The sequence below is a fragment of the Hydra vulgaris genome, chromosome 13 (genome assembly GCF_038396675.1).
Source record: "Hydra vulgaris chromosome 13, alternate assembly HydraT2T_AEP".
Classification (NCBI taxonomy): domain Eukaryota; kingdom Metazoa; phylum Cnidaria; class Hydrozoa; order Anthoathecata; family Hydridae; genus Hydra; species Hydra vulgaris.
This window is the reverse complement of record NC_088932.1, coordinates 24,035,579-24,059,000: the sequence shown is the minus strand read 5'-3', so window position 1 is coordinate 24,059,000 and position 23,422 is coordinate 24,035,579. Positions and strand designations below refer to the sequence as shown.

Sequence of the window (23,422 nt, the reverse complement as noted above, 5' to 3'; positions counted from 1 at the left end):
AGTTAGGAAGACAGTGAAAAAAAAAGTAAGGGAGTTTTTAAATAATAAACTTCAACTACACGGAAACTTTAAAAATGAAAGGGCGCATCAAGTTGGCAAAAAATTACCTAAAAACAGTAAAAAAAAATAGATCAATCGTAGTAAGATTTCTTAACTACAAAGACAAAGCCACGTTATTAAGAAAATACACGACGATGAAATTATGGACTCAAAAGGTTTACATAAATGAAGATTATAGTGATCATACGCTGGAATTGCGAAAAAAACTCCTGAATGAGGCAAAAGATTTAAGGGCGAAGGGTAAGTACGCTAAAGTTGTATATAATAAATTAATCATACAAGATTTATAAAAGAAATTCTTTGATCTCATTTTGAATATGAAAAAACAAAAATGAAATCGATTCTAATAAAACCTTAAATTTTGAGTCTAGTTTTTATAATTTTTTTCAAACTAATGATTTCTTATTAGATGAGGAATCTGATCCTGATCTTAATTATTTTACTGATTCTGATGCTTTGCAAAACAAATGCAACTACTTTTATACTTTTATACATGAAATTAAAGGATTTCTTGATCAAAATAATATTAACACAATTCACATTAATATTCAAAGAAAAATTTTTTTGAAATCTTTAGTAATTTTATTGAAGAAACTAGTAATCTTTTTAATATAATCTGCTTAGCAGAAATATGGTGCAGTTTGGATGACGTAAATTAATTTACCAATTTTGAACTGCCGGGTTTTAATGTAATTTCACTGGCACAAAAAACAATTAAGCGTGGCGGAGACGTTCTTATTTATGTTAAAAATAACTTACAATATTTTAGCCGGCATGACATGGGCATCACTGATGCTGATAAAGAGGTTTTAACGATTGAAATTTTAACCGATAAATTAAAAAATAAAGTTGGTGTTATCGCCCACCTTCAGGTGAAATTAAAAATTTTAATTCGTTTTTAAGTAATGACGTTATTAAAAAAAGTAACTGCGAAAATAAATTTATCTACTTATTGGGTGATTTGAATTTAGATTGTTTTCAATACCACGTCAATAATAACATTAAAAGGTTTTATAATGGCAATCTCGAAAATGGTGCAATTACTTTGATTAGCAAACCGACAAGAATTACTCAATCAAATGTTTCTTTAATTGATAATATTTTAACCACTGATGTTTTTAACGTATCCTTAAAAAAAGGCATAATTAAAAATGACATATCTGATCATTTTCCTGCTTTCTTTTCTATAAATATAGATAATAAATTACTTCCTAATGAAAAACAAGTTTTCAAAAAGCGAATTTTTACAAATAAAAACCTTGAATCTTTTAAAGAACAATTATCTTTAATTGATTGGAACTTTATTAACGCCTCTGATAATACAAACTTAGTTTATAACTCATTTTTTAAAACTTTCTATGATATTTACGACACCAATTTCCCTGAAGTTAATTTAAATCTTAAAGCTAAAAGTATTAAATCGCCTAGGATTTCAAAGGGTTTGTGTAAGTCTTCAAAAATTATACATTAATTACTTAAAATGTAAAACTAATGAGAATAACATTATATATAAAAATTACGCTAAACTTTTTGAAAGCCTCAAAAAAAAAAAAAAATTATTTAAATTTACTAGATAAATATAAATTAAATTTTAAGCGCACTTGGTTTATAATAAGAGAAATTACTGGAAGCAAAAAAAGTGCATCTCACCCTTTGCCAAACATGGTTAAACATAATAATGAATTTTTATATGATAAAAGACAAATTACGGAAGAGTTTAATAAATATTTGTGTCTGTAGGACCAAATCTTGCAAAAAACATTCCTATAGCAAACAGCTTAATGATTGATCTATGTTTCCCTCTAAACTCTTACTTGAACTCTTTTGAATTATCTTTTGGAGAGTTTGAAATTGCATTTAAAATATTGAAATCTAACAAAGCAGTAGGCTCTGATGGTTTTAACGGTAACATTATTATAAGTTCATTTGATGTTCAAAAGATATACCTTTAAGGTTTTTTCGATATCAATTAAACAGGGAATTTTTCCACAAGCTCTAAAATTAGCAATAACAATATTAAAAGGTGGTAACGTTGAGAATATAAGTAACTATTGTCCAATTTCACTACTTTCTGTATTCTCTAAAGTTTTAGAAAGAATTTTGTACAATAAAATTTATAATCATTCTTACCATAAACAATTTATTATACAGCAATCAATATGGATCCCAAAAAGACAATTCCACTGAACATGCCATTTTACAATTTACAAGAAATATATCTGACTCATTTGAAAATTCTCAATTTACTTAAGGTGTTTTCATTGACTTGGCAAAAGCTTTTGATACTATTGATCACAAAACTCTTTTTAAAAAGTTGGAGTGGTACGGGATTACTGGAAATATATTAATTTGGCTTAAAAGTTACCTATATAATCGGAAACAATTTGTTTTTGCAGATGATAACGCATTATCTAATTTGTTAAATATTTCATGTAGAGTTCCTCAAGGATCCATATTAGGACCCCTCTTATTTCTAATATATATTAATGATCTACCAAAAGCTTCTAACCTAATGACAAATATGTTTGCTGATGATTCTAACTTATTTCTTTCTCATAAAAACATTTTTACACTTTTTAGCAACATGAACATTGAACTAGCCAAAATTTCCGAATGGTTTAGATTATACAAACTATCATTAAATATTGATAAAACTAAATGGATTCTTTTTCATCCCTATAGTAAAAAGCACCAGCTGCCTAGCAACTTACCCTTTCTTTTTATCGATAACATAATTATTAAAAGAGTTCTAGTGACAAGATTTTTAGGTGTATATATCGATGAAAATCTTAATTGGAAAAGCCACATTGCTAACTTGTGCAATAAAATTTCAAAGAGTATAGGCATTTTATACAAAATAAGAAACTTTCTAGATAAACATACCTTAATTCAGTTATATTATTCGTTAACTCATTGCCATATTAATTATGCAAACATTGCTTGGGGTAGCACTTATAAAAGTAAACTTAAACCTTTCTATCGGCAACAGAAACATGTAGCACGCCTTATAAATTTCAAGGGCCGTTTTGCTCACACCAAACCTCTTTTATATGATATGAAAGCACTCAATATATATGAGTTAAATGTTTTTAATATTCTTTGTTTTATTTATAAATGCAAGACCTACCTATCACTCGTTTCTTTTTGTAACTTGTGTTTACAAAGAGATAGAAATAAATATATTTTAAGGAACGATAATATAATTCGACAACCATTTTTTCAAACTAATTTTGGAAAATTTTTTATTTCATTTCGCGGACCATTTTTATGGAATAGTATAGTTCTAAATACTTCTAAAGATTTTTCTCAAGAATGTAATTTTGATTCTTTTAAACAAAATCTTAAAAAACTCATTTTTTCAACTGATAATATACTAATCTACTTTTTAATTTTAAAATTTTTTTGAAAATCCCTTATTTATATTAGTATATGTATATATTTAATGTATATTCTTTTTTATTTATTTTTTTGTTTGTTCTTTTATCCACAAGCAATTAGCGGTTTCTCTGTGACAAGACCTGATGGTCTTCTCTGAGTAATCCGCGTTCTTTATATTTATTTTTAATATTTATTTCTTAACAATATCTTGACTTGTTAACTTTTATTATTGTAACAAAGTTTTGTTTATTTAAATTGTAATAAATATTGCAATAAAGTAAAAAAAAAAAAAAAAAAAAAAAAAGAAACTAGTAAACTAAACTGTGTCTATGAAATGGCCCTTCTGCCAACTATGCCACACAAAAACTTTGCTGTTATTGTAACTATCGATATGTTGACTATTTTAAATATATTAGATAAAGTATTGAATAGTTAGTTCAAATAAAAATAGTTGATTCGTATGTTTCCAACTTTGTAAATTTTACTAATCTATTATAAATTTAACTTTAAATCGAAAAATATAATACATCATTTACGAAAAATGTTTAGGTAAAGAGCTGTAAGATCAATGGTGTTATAACGATCAAACGTAATGAAAATGGCGCTAGCGGGCATGAATTCGTAAAATACATTGCGATGGCTGTGAGTGAAAAATGTGTCAATATCCTGAAGGAAGCTCAATTCTTCTCAATTTTGTGCAATGCTAGCCAAGCTCAAAAAACAAAGAAAGAAAAACAGTTAGTTTTGGCAAGAATTGAAAGATGTGGTTCTCCTTTTTATATGGTTCTGGATCTAGTTGATATTGATAGGTTTGGCGGAGGAGAAGCAGACTCCTTTGTCAAGGAAATCAATAACATTTTTGAAACTGGGGAATTTAAACTAGACTCCAATGATTACAAAAATAAATTAGTCAGTATAACATCCGATGGTGCAAGTGTAAACTTTGGAAAATATATGCTTCGAAACTCGGAGAAAATAAAACAAGAAGTAATAAATACATCTGCAGCTTTAGGTAAAGTTTACCGCAAAGTTTGCGGTAAAATGTTGTGGCTTAAAACCATAATTTATATTTTAGTTAATCATTTTATTTTCCAAGAACTTGGCTCATAGTGAAAACACATTACAAAATTACCTTTCTTACATTATCTGGGATTTTTCTAAGATAAATGTAAATTATTCAATTTTTAAATATTAAACTAGATTAGATATTTTAGGTACTACGCATTACACTCTACCAAAACTAACAGAAACGAGGTTTGTTGGCCATCATATAAGAGCTTTTAAGAATTTATTGGAGTCCTGGCCAGCTTATATAGTGGCCTATGAGAACTACGTAAATGAACGGAAAAACCCTATAACTACAAGAGCAAAGGTTCAAGGGTTAAAAAGAAATTCAAATCATATAACTATCTTTGCACTGTTGCTGTTTATCATTGTGCCAGCATCGAAAGTATTTGAAGCAAATGAACTGTTGCCGCATGATATTCTAGCTACAATCAACTGAACAAATTTAGAACTAGAGTTGAAGCTCGAAGAAATCGATACAGATTTAGAATTTTTATATAGCTATGTCACACGTTACATGGTTATTGAGGGCAAACATAACTTACCTGAAACACTGTCTGGTCAGTTTAGTAAAAATATTACTGGGGTGTTTTTTTTTGGCGACAAACAAAAACACCCCAGTAATATTTTTACTAAATCGGATCGGATGTTATACTGACTAATTTATTTTTGTAATCATTGGAGTCTAGTTTAAATTCCCCAGTTTCAAAAATGTTATTGATTTCCTTGACAAAGGAGTCTGCTTCTCCTCCGCCAAACCTATCAATATCAACTAGATCCAGAACCATATAAAAAGGAGAACCACATCTTTCAATTCTTGCCAAAACTAACTGTTTTTCTTTCTTTGTTTTTTGAGCTTGGCTAGCATTGCACAAAATTGAGAAGAATTGAGCTTCCTTCAGGATATTGACACATTTTTCACTCACAGCCATCGCAATGTATTTTACGAATTCATGCCCGCTAGCGCCATTTTCATTACGTTTGATCGTTATAACACCATTGATCTTACAGCTCTTTACCTAAACATTTTTCGTAAATGATGTATTATATTTTTCGATTTAAAGTTAAATTTATAATAGATTAGTAAAATTTAGTATATAATAGTAAACTTAGATATGACTTTGGTTGACGTAGATCAAGCATTATGCTTAGTCAGAAATATTAAGAGAAAGGTTATACCAAGACTTATAAATACGTTAAACAGCAGATTCACAACCATAAAGGAAGAGTCTGAGATTTATCATGCCATGCGGCTCATCGACCCGCAGAACTGGACTGACAACAAAGAGTTTGGCTTGGAAGAAATAAAGTTTTTGTCCACGCATTTTAAAACAACATTGGAACATTCCAATTTTAATGAAAAGTTTTCCAAGAATGGAAACTATTTTTGATTCATTCAAGAACCAATCTTGAAGCAATGGTACGCAATCGCCAGACAAAAGAAATTTGGAGGTTGACTTTCTTGTACAAAAAGTCAAAGTTTCCTATTTTATTAAAAGTTATATTGATTATTTTCGGATAAAACTCAAGCGTGGAGCGAATGTTTAGCACAGTAACTAGCATATTATCAGATCAACGTTGATCTATGAATCACGACACTCTAAATGATAGCATTATGATATTAGGAAACCATGGAAGATGGTCAAAAGAAGAAATAATCGTGATTAAAAAGAGAGCTAAAGAAATTTATTTGAATAAGAGACGAGTGGTTCAAGTTGATGATGATCCAGTTGACTATATGAAAACAGCAACAACATTGATTACAAATCAAATTTTTGATGACGATGATGAAATAGACAGTGCTGATGAAGACATGACTGATGAATTAGGTGCATTCAGTTTCGACAATGTTGAAGAGGAAACACCATTGACAACAGTTGAGGGGAAAATCTGTTATTTAACTTATAATGAATAGTTTTTTAAAAAGAAGATTTTCAAATTATTCTTGTGTTATTTTTTAAGATAAAAAAAACGTAATTTAAAAAAGAAATTTTTGAAAAAAATTAAATAACTAATTTGAATAAAAAATATCAAGAAACATAAAAACCATTAACCATTAATTAAGTTTACAGCGTAACATTTTAAAATACATATATCAAAACAACGAAGCAAAACAAAGTCACTAAATTATACTTCATTACTAAACCAATAAGAAGTTGCGTTTTTGTTTGATATTATTTTTTTATAACATAAATAGTTAAAAATAAAATCGCGATCTGACAATATACAAGAAGCTTGAAAGTATGAAAATCTACTTCGTTGAAGTAGTTTTATGAGTGTGATACTAATTCAAACATTTTTGCTGAAAGAATTATGTAACAAATTAAAAAAGATATAAAAAATAAAAAACTTTTTATGAGCATGGCTTTCAGCAATTTTCATAATCGCGCTCGCCGACGTTATCTCAAGCGCACATAATCACGCTCGATGAAAACATATTCTAATTTTACGAGCACGATATAACACGCTTGATGATTTTCTTCTTCACAAGCCCTGATATATATATAATATATATGTTATATATAATATATATACATATATAAAAAAAGAAAAAGTGGAGATTTTACGAAGCATGTTAAATGAATGGGGAGTCCCCATTATTTAGCAAGGTTGTACCAGAAGTGGAATCCATGTAAGAAAATTAAATAAATAAAAACCCTTTTTTTTTAAAAAAAGCACGTAAAAAATAAAAAAAGTCATTCGTTTTTTAGTGCAAATTGCTGAATTTGTAATTAAAATTTAATTAATTGCAAAATAATTACATTCAATTTTATTACTGTCTTACAATTATTGAGTCTTGATTAAATAAATCTTTTAAAACGGTATTTTTTAATATAGAATAAGTTATTCTATATTGAAATATACCATTTACAATATAATTTACAAAATACATACAAAATATATACATACAAAATAATATACGAAAGATTAAAACTATATAAATGCAAGCCATGAATTAAATCTTCATTATACAACTTGTTTCTATTGTCATCTTGTAACCATTATTTCCTTGTATCTAACTAATCACTTGCACAAGTTATCAATTTCACTGTCATAGACAAATCATTTGTTGGAACAGAGCAAGAACTATAAACAGGAGAAGATGAATCATACCAAATATATATTTTTGTTGAAACCATCTTCTTTAATAAGTCTTTGTTTGATAACAAATACTTATTGAACTCATAAATTGGAAAATTGGTCACGGCACAATGATTTATTAACATTAAAAAAGGCTTTTTCTTTTACAAATAAAATAAAGCCTCAAACTTGATCCTATATAGAGATACTGTCAAGCTTCATCCAAATGAAAAATTTTAACCCTTAGTATTAGGACTAATAACAGGTCAAAGGTTATGTAAATTGCGTAATCTTGACTTATTTATTATTGCAAAATGCATTAAATAAATAAGATTAACATAAGGAAATTTGTTTATCTTTGTGAGAAACAAAAATATATGTTCTAGCTGACCTTTTTGAATTTGGCTTCACAATCATTTCTCCCTTTCTTAAACTAGAAAACGCTTTTTTTGGACGACATTATTGATAGTGTCGTAATTTTTTTACTTTTAATGTCAAATTTAAATTCAAGGAATAATTTCTTGTGTAGTAGAAACCAAAATACCTTAACCCTTAAATGCCCAAAACACTTTAAAAAACTCCAAAAAATTTTATTTTTAATATAAGTAACCCTTATGGCATTAGTTGATTAGAGAAAAAAATTTGAGATAAAAAAATGATGACTAGGCTCTTTTTTGAGTTGTATCAGATATGATACAACGGGTAATTATTTATCAAAATATTTATATTAAACATACATATAACATAAACATTTTAGCACATTCATAAAAAGGTTATGAAAAACTTCAAAACAGTTTCTTTCTTTCTTAAAACAAAGCCATGCATTGCATTTTTTACAGCTTATATATGAAAGTCCTGACTTACAGGACAGACACCTCGGTCTTTTTTCATTGTAACATGACATATGATCAAAGCCATCCTTTCTTATATTATTAGAAGGATTTCCTTGAACCCGAGCATTCTTTTTTGGAGGTTGTGCAATATTATCTAAAGATGGTCTTCCACGAGATGATGTTACTTTGATCAGACTCTCTGCAACTTCTGCAATAAAGCATTGCAATTGCATAAATTTAGTATTGGGTCTACAACTCTTTAAATCGCATCGGTATAAAAACCATGATTAACAACAGCAATTTGAATCGTATGTAACCAAATATATATGTACAGGCTTGGACGGGAATGGCGTGCAATTACGCGTTTTGTTTGACCACACACATAAAAAAAAATTTATATAATTTGACCATGGTTGCTTAGACGTTTTTGACAATATGAAGTTAGGTTTTTTTAAAGCAGTTGAGAATGCGTTAAAAAAATATTAACTAAACTAAATTAAAAGGAACATTAAATAAATATAAAAAAAAAAGAATATTAACGAAAAAGATAAAAAAAACTTTAACTAAACTAAAAAAAATCGAACTCGAGGCGATAGTTATTTTAAGTTACGCTTTTACGTTTCAAATAATTAACTTTTATCTTCTGTGATGTTTTATAAAAGTTTCAGAAACGCGTTTACAAATCACTTTTAACGACCATTTAATAAATAAACAAGAGTATATATATTATTTAATTATATATATATATATATATATATATATATATATATATATATATATATATATATATATATATATATTTATATATATAAATATATATATATACATATATATATATATATATATATATATATATATATATATATATATATATATATATATATATATATATATATATATATATACCAAATATTTAATAACTAAATCTATTTTAAAGTCTTTTTAAAATAGTAATTTTCAATCGTTTCAAGCAATGATTAGTAAAATAAAAAGCAATTAGAAATAGTTCTTACTAAGCGAATTCTTTCAATTATTACATTATTACAATGCAATATTATAATTTCATAAACAAAAGAAATTAGGTTATTAAAGCGTTTCGCAGCAAGTGGAAGATTTGTACAGATTAAAAATTAAATATAAGTTTAAGTATTGAAGGTTTTAAAAATGGCATCGGCGGCAAAAATAACTAAATTTAATAAGCCAATATCAAAGAGCTTAAAAACATTTCTGTTGTGGGGGAAAGAGGAATTTATCGGTTACACTGAAGAAAACGGATTAGTTATTAAAATATGGTGTAAGGTTTGCGCAAGAAATAAGTTTGCTATTTTAAGTGATCATTCAGTTAGAGGAGTAATGGTTGGTTTTTTGAAGGCGTTTATGGAGGGAACTAGTGTGGTAACAAAACATCATGTAAGATTAAAATTAAAAGCTCATTTGAATTTGCAAATACAGTAAATAATTTCAACTAAGTTTTTACTTACTTAATTCACAAATATTTAGTACAATATTTTTCCCGCGATAATTTATAAATTTGTCTTTATATTAAGTTTTTAATTTTTAAATTTTGATTTTTAAAATAGGTTGATCGTCATCTTGAAGGTCATATTCATAAACTGGCGCTGGAAATCGATAAGAGAAACCCAACTGAAGAAACTGGAATAGGCCACATTATAAATCCAGATAACCAGAAATCTTTATATAATAAGCAAAACATTCGTGAAGGGTATTTTAAGATGATAAAAACAGCATACGAAATGGCTTTAAAACCAAGCATGCCCCATAGTCATTTTGAAGTACTTATCAAATGCCAAAGACTTAATGGTGTGCAACTTGTAGAAGGAAAAGGCCACAATCGAGCAGGTAATTAATTTTTTAAATTAATTTGATATTATTTAAGAAATTAACAAAGATCAAATTAATTTTCATTTATATTTAGCACGTCAATTTATCTCCTTCATTGCTAATGCCATTAAAGAAAAAATTGCTAAAATTGTTAAAGAGAAAAACTTTTCTCCATACTTTCTGATGGCTCTCAAGCACGAAAAACAAAGGATGAGAAAGAGTTGGTTCTTGTTCGTGTTGAACGAGATGGCATACCTGCTTATCTTGTAGTACCTTTACTAGAGATGAACAGTTTGGGTGGTGTGAACGCTAATGTCATTAAAAAGGCTATTGACAGCATTTTTAATGAATAAGGAAATATTCCTTTAACTGCAGATGCATATAAAAATAAACTTGTCAGCGCTACTTCTGACGGAGCTAGCTATAACTTAGACATGTATAATGGGGTCTTAACTCAAATGAAAAACAACAGAACATGGCTAGTTAAAATGCACTGCGTGAACCACCGTTTGGAACTGGCAATTAAAGATAGTGCAAGAAATATTGTTCAATATAGAGATTGTGATCAATTTTATACTACCATATTCCATTTATTTCGCAATTCTGGAAAATTAAAAAGTGAAGTTAAAAAAGCAGCAGAGGCACTAAATATTACATATTACACCTTGCCCAAAATATCAGGAACGCGCTTTGTTAGTCACAGAAGACGAGGATTGACAAGATTGGTACATAACTGGCCTGCAATTATTGTAGGCTTTGACAACGCACTTGTCAATCGCAATACCACAGCAGAAATGCGCGCTAAACTTTTCGGAATCTCCAAACGTTTGCATGACTACCGACTGTTATGCATGTTTTGCGGTTACTTAGACGTCTTAGAGAAATTGAGCCCGTTATCATTGGTTTTCGAAAAAAAAGCGTTGATGGTGCACGAGGTAAAACCAGCCATAGATCTAACTAAGGATTACTTGGTTGAATTAAGTAATGAAACAATAGACGATATACTTGATTCATATTTACTAAAATTTAGAATCAAGTACAAAGATGATACAACTACTCTTGTTTCTTCTTATTTCAAAGATGGCCACGAGTTAAAAAAAACAAATGCAGAATTTGTTGACATTGAGCTTTACGATATGACTAACATTAACTTTGATAGTATTAATGCTGCTATAGAAGTTAGAAAAACTGCAGCCAACATCATTAAACCATTAATTGACGATAGATTTAATTCGTTGTCAAACACGGTCTTTGAATCAATGAGTTGGTTGGATCCCCAATTTTGGACAGCAGACAATATGTACGGCGATGCTAGCATCTCTTTATTAATAAGGGAATTTAAAATTCCTTTAGAATACGCAGGATTAAAAGTTGAAATGGTTCTCTCTGAATGGAATGCTTTTAAATTATTAATAAACACAAAGTATAAAGGAGTTACAACAGCGCTGCTATGGGAGAAAATTTTTGTTGATTATAGAAAAACTTTCCCAAACCTTCTTTATCTTGTTGAACTAATAATGTGCATTTCTTGCTCAAACTCGTCTGTGGAACGGATTTTCAGTATACTAACCCTGATACTAAGTGATCGTCGTTTAAAAATGAGCAACCAGACAATGGAAGACGCAATATTGATAGGCGGGAATGATCCAAATTTTACCGTAGAAGAACGAGATGATATTTTGAATAGTACCCTCAATATATACCTAAATAAACGCAGGGGGGTTCGCCTTGAATCAATGGAGGACACTGATGCTGCACTAGAAACAATCGATAGTTCCGACGAAAGCTCCATTGACGACGAATATAGCTCAACATCTGAATCGGACTATTAAAGTTATTGTATTTGTCTTCTCAATTCCGTTTTTTTTAATCCAACAAAATACATTTAAAAAAATCAGAGCTTTTACATTTATCATAAAATATACATGCATTTCGTCCATAAAGGCTGTCACAACAAATATTAATTATAAATAAAAGATCATTAACTCTCTTCCGCGGATATTTTCATTCAAAAATACACTATAATACTATAAAAAATACACTATAAAAAAAACACTATAATACTTTTAAAATCACTGCGCGAGAGTGCAAACAATTTTTAACTTCTACCAATTAGTTCAACTGAGCGTGACGCCTATTTTTGTCGACTTCTTATACAATAAAAAAAAATTCAAATAACATTCTTGGATATTTTAAATACAAAGTGTCCACTTTTAAGAATCATTGCAAGTAACTAATTGATTTATTTAAAAATGTTTTATATGTCGTATTTTATTATTATAGTTTAAAAAAATAGTAATAGTATTTAAAAATCTTCACGTAATATAAAAGTTTTTAAAAAGATCAACGATCAACTTGAAATACAATAAAAAGTTATTTCTAACGCTATTTTAAACAGTTTTTTATCGACTCATTTCTAAAACTTAAAAGCAACCGTGGTTATATTTTCAAAAATATATATAATATGCGTGGTCAAACCAAGCGCGTGATCGCACGCCATTCCCGTCCAAGCCTGTATGTACCATCTTCGTGTTCTTAATCTTGGCTTGTACAATGCACACATCATATCCAACTTATCTATGCCACCCATGTATTGGTTATATACATGAATGTTGGGCTGTTTTACATCAATCTTTTTTTTAACAAACGATCATATCTGCAAACAGTGTGAAGTGGCTCAATGCTTATATATGAAGAAACTAAATTAACGGTTTGTTAATTTAGTTTCTTCAAATGTGGTTGCAGTTCGCTGGTATGTAACGGTTTGTTATCATACCAGCAAACTGCAACCACATTTGATTTTTGCTCGACTCGAAAATCATAGGCTCCTCTGCCTTGCTTTTGCAAATCCTTTTCAAGCAATAATGGACATTTCTTTATTCGTTTATCTCTTATTGTTCCTACATAATAGATATTACGTTTCCTCAATTCAACAATAAGGGGCAAGCTTGTAAAGTAGTTGTCAGCAAAGACTTTGAAATTGTGTTTATCAGGAAGTGAAGATGTCATATTAATTACAACATCTGCACTGACACCTAAACTTGTATCCGAAATGTTTTTTGACTTCCCTTGATAAATATCAAAGTCATACAAAAAGCCTGAAATGCCATATCGACCCCAAAGCTTAAATCCTCACTTGTGGGGCTTTTTGGGCAAGTACTGACGCAAGAGAGACTTTCCTTTAAAAGGAACCATAATCTCATCAACAGCATGGAACTCTTCCGTTTAGGCATAGCTCTGTTGTAATGTTCTTAACTTCTATACACAGTCATCTGCTTTTTCTTTCTTAGATATTTCGAAGTTGTTTACAAAATGAATATTTCGAAGTATAGTTTCAAATTTATATCTACCCATAATAGAAAAAACTCCGTTGTAGGTCATAAATATTTCCCAATATAATCTTTGACTTGGAAGCTTTACCAAACCCATTCTGAGATAAGCACCTATAAACTTCTCAATATCCTTTTTTGAGATATTTTTTTCTGAACCTTTTGATTGCAGAATATAAATATTACTTTCATTTGCAATGCTGTTCAACATATTATCACTCACAAACAACTTAAATTATTTAAAGAGTGTTGTTTCTGAATTTGGTGCTGCTTTTATTTCAGGCTCTTTGAAAGTTACATCATCGAGGGGTTTAAAGTTCTTACTTTTCCATTTGTAACTAATTGGTATTTTCTTATAGGGGTTATAAGTTGTCTCTTTAAGATTCTTAGATAGTCTTGATGCTATGTTTGCTAAAGGTTCTTTGTCACTTTCTTCTTCTACGATACCAATGTTGGCTGCAGGCCTTGTTAAGAAGCGTTATGCAGCTCGCATTTTGCTTGCGAAAAGGTGATTTGCCTACGCGTTCAGCAGTTTTGCGTTACGCAAAAACTTATATCTTTTAGAATATTTTTAATTATCTTTTGATATCGTTTATGTGACGTTTATTCTGAATAAATAAAGTCGTAAGTAAAAGCATTTAACCGCAATTGTAAACTAATAGATTTTTTGTTAAAAAAACAGATTGTTTAATAATTTTTTTTATTGTTGATAAAAATAAGTTAAAAAAAGATTAAGTGTTTTAAGTTTTATCTTAAGGAATTAAATATATAAATTCCTTTTAAATGTAAAAATTATTTTTTGTCATAATAGTTTAAAAAATGCACGATTTATTTTAATGTAAATATTTTATTAATAAGATATTTTGTATTGTTAATTCAATAACGTAAAGTTTTAATGACGTTCGTTTAATTTATGAAAATAAATTGTGATCACGAATATGTTATGGGTAACTGATAAATAACAAAAAAAAACTCTCTATTTTTAAAAAACATTATTAAAAAGAGTTCACAAATTAAATAAGAAAAAATTTATTAACAGTTAGTAAAATAATCAAAAACCAACTGTAAAATCATAAGAAAATAAACAAACATTATTTTACGTTTCATGAAAAGAATATTTTTTTTAAAATAAAATTTAGTTCATATTTGAAAAAAATAATAAAAATGATTTATTAAATAAGAACTTAGATTTTATTTGTAACTTTTGTTCTAGTGAGAAAAAAACTAACTGTTTGTATGATTTTTAACGCATTAATAAAATAACTTTAATTACAATGCGGTACTTGAAAAGACGCTAGTGACGCAATATATCTTCTAACGATGCAAAATATATTTGCTGAGTTGAGTTACTTAGAAATGCGTTACGCGTTTTCGCTATGCAGCGAAATCTCGTAACAAGGCCTGTGGCTGTATCATTTTCATTATAAAACTCGTTATCACTTTCATCTGTATCACTTTCATCTTTCATTATAAAACTCGTTATCACTTTCATCATTAAAATCACTCTCCCCATCAAACACATAGTTTAAAACATCGGATATAGTTATTTTTTTATTCCTATTTATCTAGAAAAAAATAACTAAAACTTAAAAATATTGATAAATAAAAAACTTTTCATAAGGTTTCATACTAAAAAACCCGTTGTATCAAATTTGATACATACAAATTCAGCAATCAAAATTTATGCATATTTGATAACAAAAACTCATGAAAAAGTTAGTAAAGTTATCTTTTACCTTTATTATAAAAATTAAAGCAAAAAAACTCATAAAAATTAATATAAACAACGCGAAATAAATACAGAAACAACACTTGGTAATCACCATGTAAACCACTTTTAACATATGCTATTTTAAAATGATTACTATATGAAAATTGACCTGGATGAAAATAAGTGTTTATACGGAACCGAAAACTTGCTTCTCATAATTGCAACAACAGGTGTTTTCAGATAAAAATTGTTTTTTGTCTGAAAAATACTGTGGTTTAAAATGTGTGTATCAGATCTGATACCTGGGGTCATTAAGGGTTAATATAATTTAACAGTTGCAACTTTCGTTTTTGCAAGTTTGGATGCGCGCGCATTTTTCAATATAGTGTAATGAAGAGAAGAGAACACGTGTTGTTTGGGCATTTTCAATAAATTGGTAGAATGACAAAAAAAATTTACATTTAATAGTTTTTACATTTTCAGTTCTATATATACTCAAAATTTAAGTATAAAAATGAAATTTTTATAAAAATTAAATAAAAATCTCCAAAAAGGGGAGATTTTATGTTTTTTTCTGAAATCCCCCGGAGGTTTATTTTTTGCCATAAAATCCGGAGATCTCCGGGTAAATCCGGTGATATGGGAACCCTATATATATATATATATATATATATATATATATATATATATATATATATATATATATATATATATATATATATATATATATATATATATATATATATATATATATATGTATATATATATATATGTATATATATATATATATATATATATATATGTATATATATATATATATATATATATATATATATATATATATATATATATATATATATATATATATATATATATATATATATATATATACACACACACACTTGTAATTAAAAAACAATCAATTTATACCTTCAATGCAACTAAAACAGCATAATCTTTTGATTTTAAACCAACAGTTGCGCTCCCTTGTTTTACTGCTTCCATTGCATATTCAATTTGAAATATTCTCCCCTATAAATTAAAAACAAGTAGGTATATATAACATTTACTTGTAACATATACATTTGTGTTATGTATATTCAAGGTTTTTAGAAATCAAATAATAGATTTAAAATTAAACCTGTGGACTCCATATTGAAACATCATGATCATATTGATTTCGATACTAAACATTTATTACAAAAATTAATGTTATTAAAATATTCCTATACTTCATTATTAAAAAATACAAGATTAGTTACAAAATACAACAACCTTACCATTATGCTGTTTATTTAATTTTTTCTAAAAAAAATAGGGTTAAAATTTTTAAACAAGAAGTATTTCTTTACATGTTTATTAAAGTACTTATGTAAGATTCTTAACAAAAGATTTGGACTACATTTTTTACACTACAATTGTAGTGTGAAAATTTATAAAACTAATATTATAAGTATATTTTTTAAGTATTAGTACTCCTTTAACTTAAAGGGAAAAACTTATTGGTAGACATACAACTAGTACATTGAAACTTTGCTTAGATTGCTTTAATTTATTGACAGTATGATTTATTTGGCAAGGAAAAATTAATTAAATATCGGCAATAAAGTCAGTTATACTCATGCCACAATTATTCATACTTATTTTGGGCAAGCTTTTTATTATAACATGCATGTAGGTGCTAAAACTTTTTTTACCATAACAACACATTTTTCTTGCTAAAAGAAAAATTGTATTATTGTAAAAATAAAATGCATGCTTGGGAACTTTTTTTATCTAAGACCCTAGACAAAAATAATTCCCAAACATGTATTTTGTTGCTATAATTTCGTTAATTTAATGCAATTTGCACAACTAATTAACATGGTCAAAGATAAATATTACCTAAAATTTTTTAAACATCTTACTTTTCTAATTTTTTCATTTTATTGCTTCATAGATAAAACCATCAACTTAAAAAAGAAAAGAAATAAGGAAGTATTTAGTATTTTAGGTAATACTTTTGATCTTTGATAATGACTCAAGTTCTAGTGAGAAAAATTTTGCTAAAAATTTTTTAAATTTGATTTATTCTTAATGTCATTCAAAAGTTGATAAAGATAAAATAAGATAAAGCAATCTTAGCAATTTTTTTTAATTTTTAATGACATTAAAATTGAAAAAAAATTAATATTTTTTTAGTACTTTTAACTAAAATTTAATTATTCAAAAACTTGTATTTACTTATAATTAAAACTCATAAGGATAAGTACGTTAAATTTTCACTCTAATAGTTTTTTACAAAATGTAACGACATCTACACAGCAAATTTATGCGAACCTTAAGGAACAATAGTCGATTAAGTTTCGGACTAAAATCAGATAAAACTGAAGCTTCTCATTTCCTGTAAAAATTCAATTTTCGGGATTCCGGGACAAAAATGTTATATTTCCCAGCGTTTTTTTTTTTTCTTTTGTTATTTTGTTATTTAGGTGCCCTGTCACGGAGAAAACTGTCCGCGGAATAAGTTGTCCGGTCGGACATTTTACTCCGTAGTAGAACGTCCTAGTTTGTCCTATCCGTCAGTCTAGGATAATTTACTCCGGAGGAAACTGTCCTTCGTTGGAGTAAACTGTCTTACTTTTTTGCGGATTATTTACTTCGGACCACTCAAGCGTTATGTTTTAGCGTTTGTTTAAACGATGGTTTGAGAACTCGCGCATTATTCTGCGGCATAAAGAAATATATTATTAGAATATAATATTCAATATTATAAGAATAAAGAATTTTTTAGCTCCTATGTTTTTGCAACCTTTATTTCAAATTTTTTAGTACCTAATTAACTTTGGCCACATATCGTCGCATGAGAATTACAGGGTTTCATCTGCATTTTTTTATGTTAAAAGAATCTAACAATTAGAGTTTTAATTAATAATTGATAATAAAAACAAACAACTTTAAAAATATTATGAATAATAATATATTTTTAATAATGAAACCATAATAACATAAAACCCTTGTAATTAAAACATTTTAAAATTAAATATCGAAAGTTAAGTTCTCACAACATAAAAAAATGCAGATAGAACCCTATAATTCTCATGCGACGATATATTACTAACATATATTTTTTAAATGTGTTTTAAACAGAATTCTTTTTTTTTGACCTTGTACAAACATAAAATTGAAAATGAAAACTTGAAATTTTCAGGGTGTACTCTTCCACAATCACTCGAGGGACTGTAGCAGAATCACAGTAAACTCATGATAATATTTTAAGTTTTGAACAATTATATTAAATAAAAATGGATTTTTTATTTTTGCTTTAACTGCTTAGATCTGCCATAATGATAAAAAAAATTTTATCGAAGATTTCCAGGCCAGTTAAAACGTTCTAAAACCTTGTAGTGCTTGTTTTTCCAAAGTGATAAGTAAGATGTTTACTATGACAAGAACAAATAGTTTACTTTCTCTGCTCTTAAAAATATTCTCAACCCATAAACCTTTCTTTGTCATATTTTTTAATTGATTACCTTCCATTCTAAACCTGGAAAACATATATTCTCTTTTCGTTGGGAGTACAACTAATGGGATAGACCACTTTAGTTAAGTAAATATTAACATCGAGAAAGTCTTGTTCTTCTTTTTCATCATTCACTTCATCAATTTTATTTAAGAAACTAAAGTAAGTTTTTTTAAAAATCGCATCTACTAAACTGGTTGACTTTGTCAACCAAATTATATATTTTGACAAAAAAAACCTAATAATGTAGGTTATCTACGAAAAGTTTAAGTAAATAGCAGCTAATAATATTAATGATACAAATAGCAAAGATAAAAATAAAATAACCAACCGAAACAATCACAAGAATGATAAGATAATTTTATAACTAAAAAAAAATAGTATTCATTTTTAAACAACAATAATAATAAGCTAAAGCAGTTGGGAACTGCTTTAGTTTGTCACTATTCTATTAAATAAACCATTCCATTAATGAAACACAACTGCATAAGCAACCATGATATGTTTTTTTAATTAGATAAGGTATACTTTGTGGGGTTTAAGAAATAGTGCATCAGACATATTATAGTAGAATAAATAAATGTAAAATAAATGTAAATAAATAATGGTACAAAACAGCAACAAGATATTATCTAACTACAGTTAAATCATATTTTGCAATGTTACCTGAAAATTAAACTAATCCTACCTTTATTTAGTTAAATTCAATTTTTCCTTAACTATTGGCGAATGATTAATAAAGTAAACTTAAATTCATGGAAGTTTACTAAATTAAAACCATATTTCAACAGTAGGCAAACTAAAATAAAATAATGGCAAAGTTAAAATCAATGAAATAAAGGAATAAAAAAGAATCATTTTTTTTAAATATAACTATTTAATAATAAAAACAAATCAAAAACTTCAAGTCTTTGAAACCTTATAACAAAAAACTTCTTCAAACTCTAAGCATAAATTTAAAAAAAAATAATAATAAATCCAAATAAAGCTCTAGCATAAACAAAATTATAGACAAAATAAGTATAAATATAAAGAAGAAGAACAATAACTCTTCAAACTAATGCTATTCTTTAAGCTAGTTCTACTTTTCAAGCTAATGCTATTCTTTAAGCTAGTTCTACTTTTCAAGCTAATGCTACATTTTAAACTAATACTACTCTTTAAGCTAATAATACTATTTAACCTAAATTTCAAGCTTTATCATAAATATCTAGATTTATCATAAACTGACTACAACTTGTAAATCAAACAATTTTCTCATTTGTAGTACAATGAGAATGATTACTTGATTTTAAATCTGATATAAAACTTTATGAAACTCACAACTGAGTAACAAGTGTAACTCGTACACATACATATAGATACAAAAATAAAAAAAAGAATAACATCATAATAACTATTATGATATGACCAATGTCTTTATCAAAATACTATAATATTACAACTACTATTATTAGTAGTATATATATATATTAAAATTTTGAATAATTAAAATTATTAATAGATATTTTCATATAATATATAACAGCCTTACAAATTATATGAAAATATCGATATATCAATAGTTTATAACAGCCAAAAAAGTTAACAAGGATTAAAAACAATACATAAGGTCTGAGATTTGAGGTTAAAATTTAAAGTATTTATAAAAGTTGTTTTTAAATTGATTTACGTTTGGAGACTCTATGAATTCTTGTGTTAGTACATTCCAGTCATTTACAACTCTATTAGTGAAATTTTTTTGTCTGATTGTGTTATTGACTCCTTATGCATTTTTAATTTATGATCGCTTGCTCGACAATTAGTATTAAAATATTCAATTCGGTTAAGAAAATTTAGTTCGTCAATTTGTTTTACTAATATATATATATATATATATATATATATATATATATATATATATATATATATATATATATATATATATATATATATATATATATATATATATATATATATATATATATATATATATATATATATATAATTTATATATATATATATATATATATAAATATATATATATAAATATATATTTATAAATATATATATATATATATTAGTAAGCGACCGGGGCTAGGTTTGACAACACATAGTTATGACCAGGGCTAGGTTTATGATCAGGGCTGCATTAATATTGATAGATCCTATAAAAATGTTTAAAAATTAAAAATTTTAAATTAAAATTTATGATATGAATTTTATTTAAAAACAATTTTTTATAGGATCTATCTACTTTAATGCAGATCCGGGTTTATAACTGGGGTTGCATTTATATTGATAGATCCTATAAAAGTATTGTTTTTAATTATAACTCATATCATATCAATATTAATGCAGCACTGATCATAAACTCATCCCCGGTCGCGGCTATGTGTTATCAAACCTGGCCCCGGCCATAGCCCCGGTCGTTTACTAATTGGTAGTAGTATAAAATGCAAAGTGGGTGCATTTTCATATTCACAACTTCATTAACTTAAATGGAAGCGAACCAGAGAAACTAAGACTCTCAAAACAAAAAATTTATAAAATGTTTTTATTAATGGTTCGGCCATAAACGACGTTTCAGTCCCATCATTTCTGCATTCTAATTCTTCAAAATTAGAGGAACCACCAATATCTTTAACAAATAACTTAGAAAACAAGTTTTTAGTTTGCAGTACTGATTTGTTTTTATAATTTGATGGATTGTTTAAATGTTTTAGTAAGCCAATTTTTATTCCGTCTTTCGACAATTCTTTGTTTGTCATACTGCAGCGTTTTAACCAAAAAGCAATCTTTATTTTTACGCAAAACATCTAATATAAACTGTAACACACCCTCTGCATTAAGTAGAGATGCGTTGCATCGGCCAAGTCTTTCAACTCCTAGTTATTTTCTTTGTAACGCCGCACAGTGAACCGACTCATACAATCCAGCTGGACAAAAGTCAATTCAAGGAATCAATTAGTAGATATTCGCATAATATTACTGAATACTCTCTAGAGAAAATTTCAAAATATTAATTAGTGCACGCATTTTTAAGTGTAAAATCATTAGCGCTCAAGTGTCACTTAAAGATAAACATAATTTTGTAAAAAAAATAGCTGCATTTTTGCTGTGTAACAATAACGTATAACTAATTTATTGTGAATAATAATTAACTCTGCTGTGATGAATTTTATATTAGAGGGTATGTACTTTGTATTTTATTGAAAACTTATTTAAAATAATTGGCATAAATGATTTTCTGTAGATTTAAAAACTGTTAAAGTTACTTTTTTTTATTTTTTTATTTTCAAAGCGTGTAACTAATTTTATCCAAATATATCCAGGCTGATTTTTTTATATATTATAACCACAACAATAAGGCGTCTAAATATAAAAATTTGGCTGCCCGCGTCTGCCCGTTTCATTTTTATTTAATTTTTTTTAGACCGAGTGTATTTTATTACGAAATCAAAGTTATTTGAAGAATGGCAAAAACATACAAAGGAAGAACGAAATTCTCTTCTGTGCGACTTTATTTTGAAAGACTATAATACAGAAGATGTTATTAGTAATTCGAAAAAAAATAAAGTTAAAAATGGCAAGCATATCCACTAGGGTGGTCCTTAAAACAACTTTTTTAAAAAAAATCTGCTCCAACCCCTTAAATGTGTTCTATATAATACGAAAACACTAGGTTTAAATTTTTTTTGAAAAAAACATATTTATAGAGGTCCCCCAAGACCCTTTAATATTTAACGGGTCCCTAATATTTTAGAAAAAAAAGTTTCTCAAAAATAGGTCAACCTGGTACTCAAATGAAGCGCAATTATATAAAAATTTCAAAAATATTATTCATTTTAAAAAATAAATTTGAAGTTTAAACTTATTTATCACAATTATCATGAAAAATTCACTTATTTCATTTTTTGGTAAAAAACAAGATTTTTACGTAGTAAAATCTAAAATAACTTTATTATTTCAAAATGAATGTTATTTTTGAAATTTTTATATAATTTCGCTTCATTTGAGTACCAGGTTGACCTATTTTCGAGAAACTTTTTTTTTTAAAATATTAAGGACCCGTTAAATATTAAAGGGTTTTGGGGGACCTCTAAAAATATTTTTTATTCAACAAAATTTTAAACCTAGTGTTTTTGTATTATATAGAACACATTTAAAGGGTGGGAGCAGATTTTTTTCAAAAAAATTGTTTTTAGGGCCACCCTAATATCCACTAAATATGCCCAAAAGTGGAATGCAGCCAATAGAAATATGGATCATTTTTTAAATAAAAATAAAAGTTGGTGAGAGGGCAGTAATTTAGAATTCGAAATAGATTATCCTCGGTCCTGTACTTCCACAACATCTGAAAGAAGTCGGCCTCAAGGTCGGCCAAAGAAAAACTTTGAAGACTCATCTTTGAAACCGAAAGACGTAGAGTTGAAGAGTTATTGCAATCGCGGAGTGCCAATGAATTAACAACAGCTGCTGAAATAGCACATCGTTTGTCAGGTCAAAGAAACTTAGCTACTTCTATTAGAAAAAGTACAGAAACCTTAGAGCGAAGAAAATCTACTGATGTAAATTGCTTATTATGTAGATTCCAAGTGTACTAGTCACTCTTATAAACAAACAAGAAAGTGGTCAATGA

General features: G+C 27.4%; 1 protein-coding gene across 1 annotated transcript in view; it reads right to left on the bottom strand.

Moving 5' to 3' along the window:
• LOC100211967 (proteasome subunit alpha type-1) overlaps window positions 1-16,694 on the bottom strand; it is a 49,301-nt gene extending 32,607 nt beyond the window's left edge. The window contains exons 1-3 of the mRNA XM_065816274.1: window positions 16,580-16,694; window positions 16,441-16,485; window positions 16,230-16,331 (exon numbers count right to left, since the gene is read on the bottom strand). Coding sequence (XP_065672346.1) covers window positions 16,230-16,331; window positions 16,441-16,485; window positions 16,580-16,582 — 150 coding nt within the window. The 5' untranslated portion in view covers window positions 16,583-16,694. The remainder of the gene's footprint in view (window positions 1-16,229; window positions 16,332-16,440; window positions 16,486-16,579) is intronic.
• Between the last annotated feature and the right edge of the window lie 6,728 nt (window positions 16,695-23,422).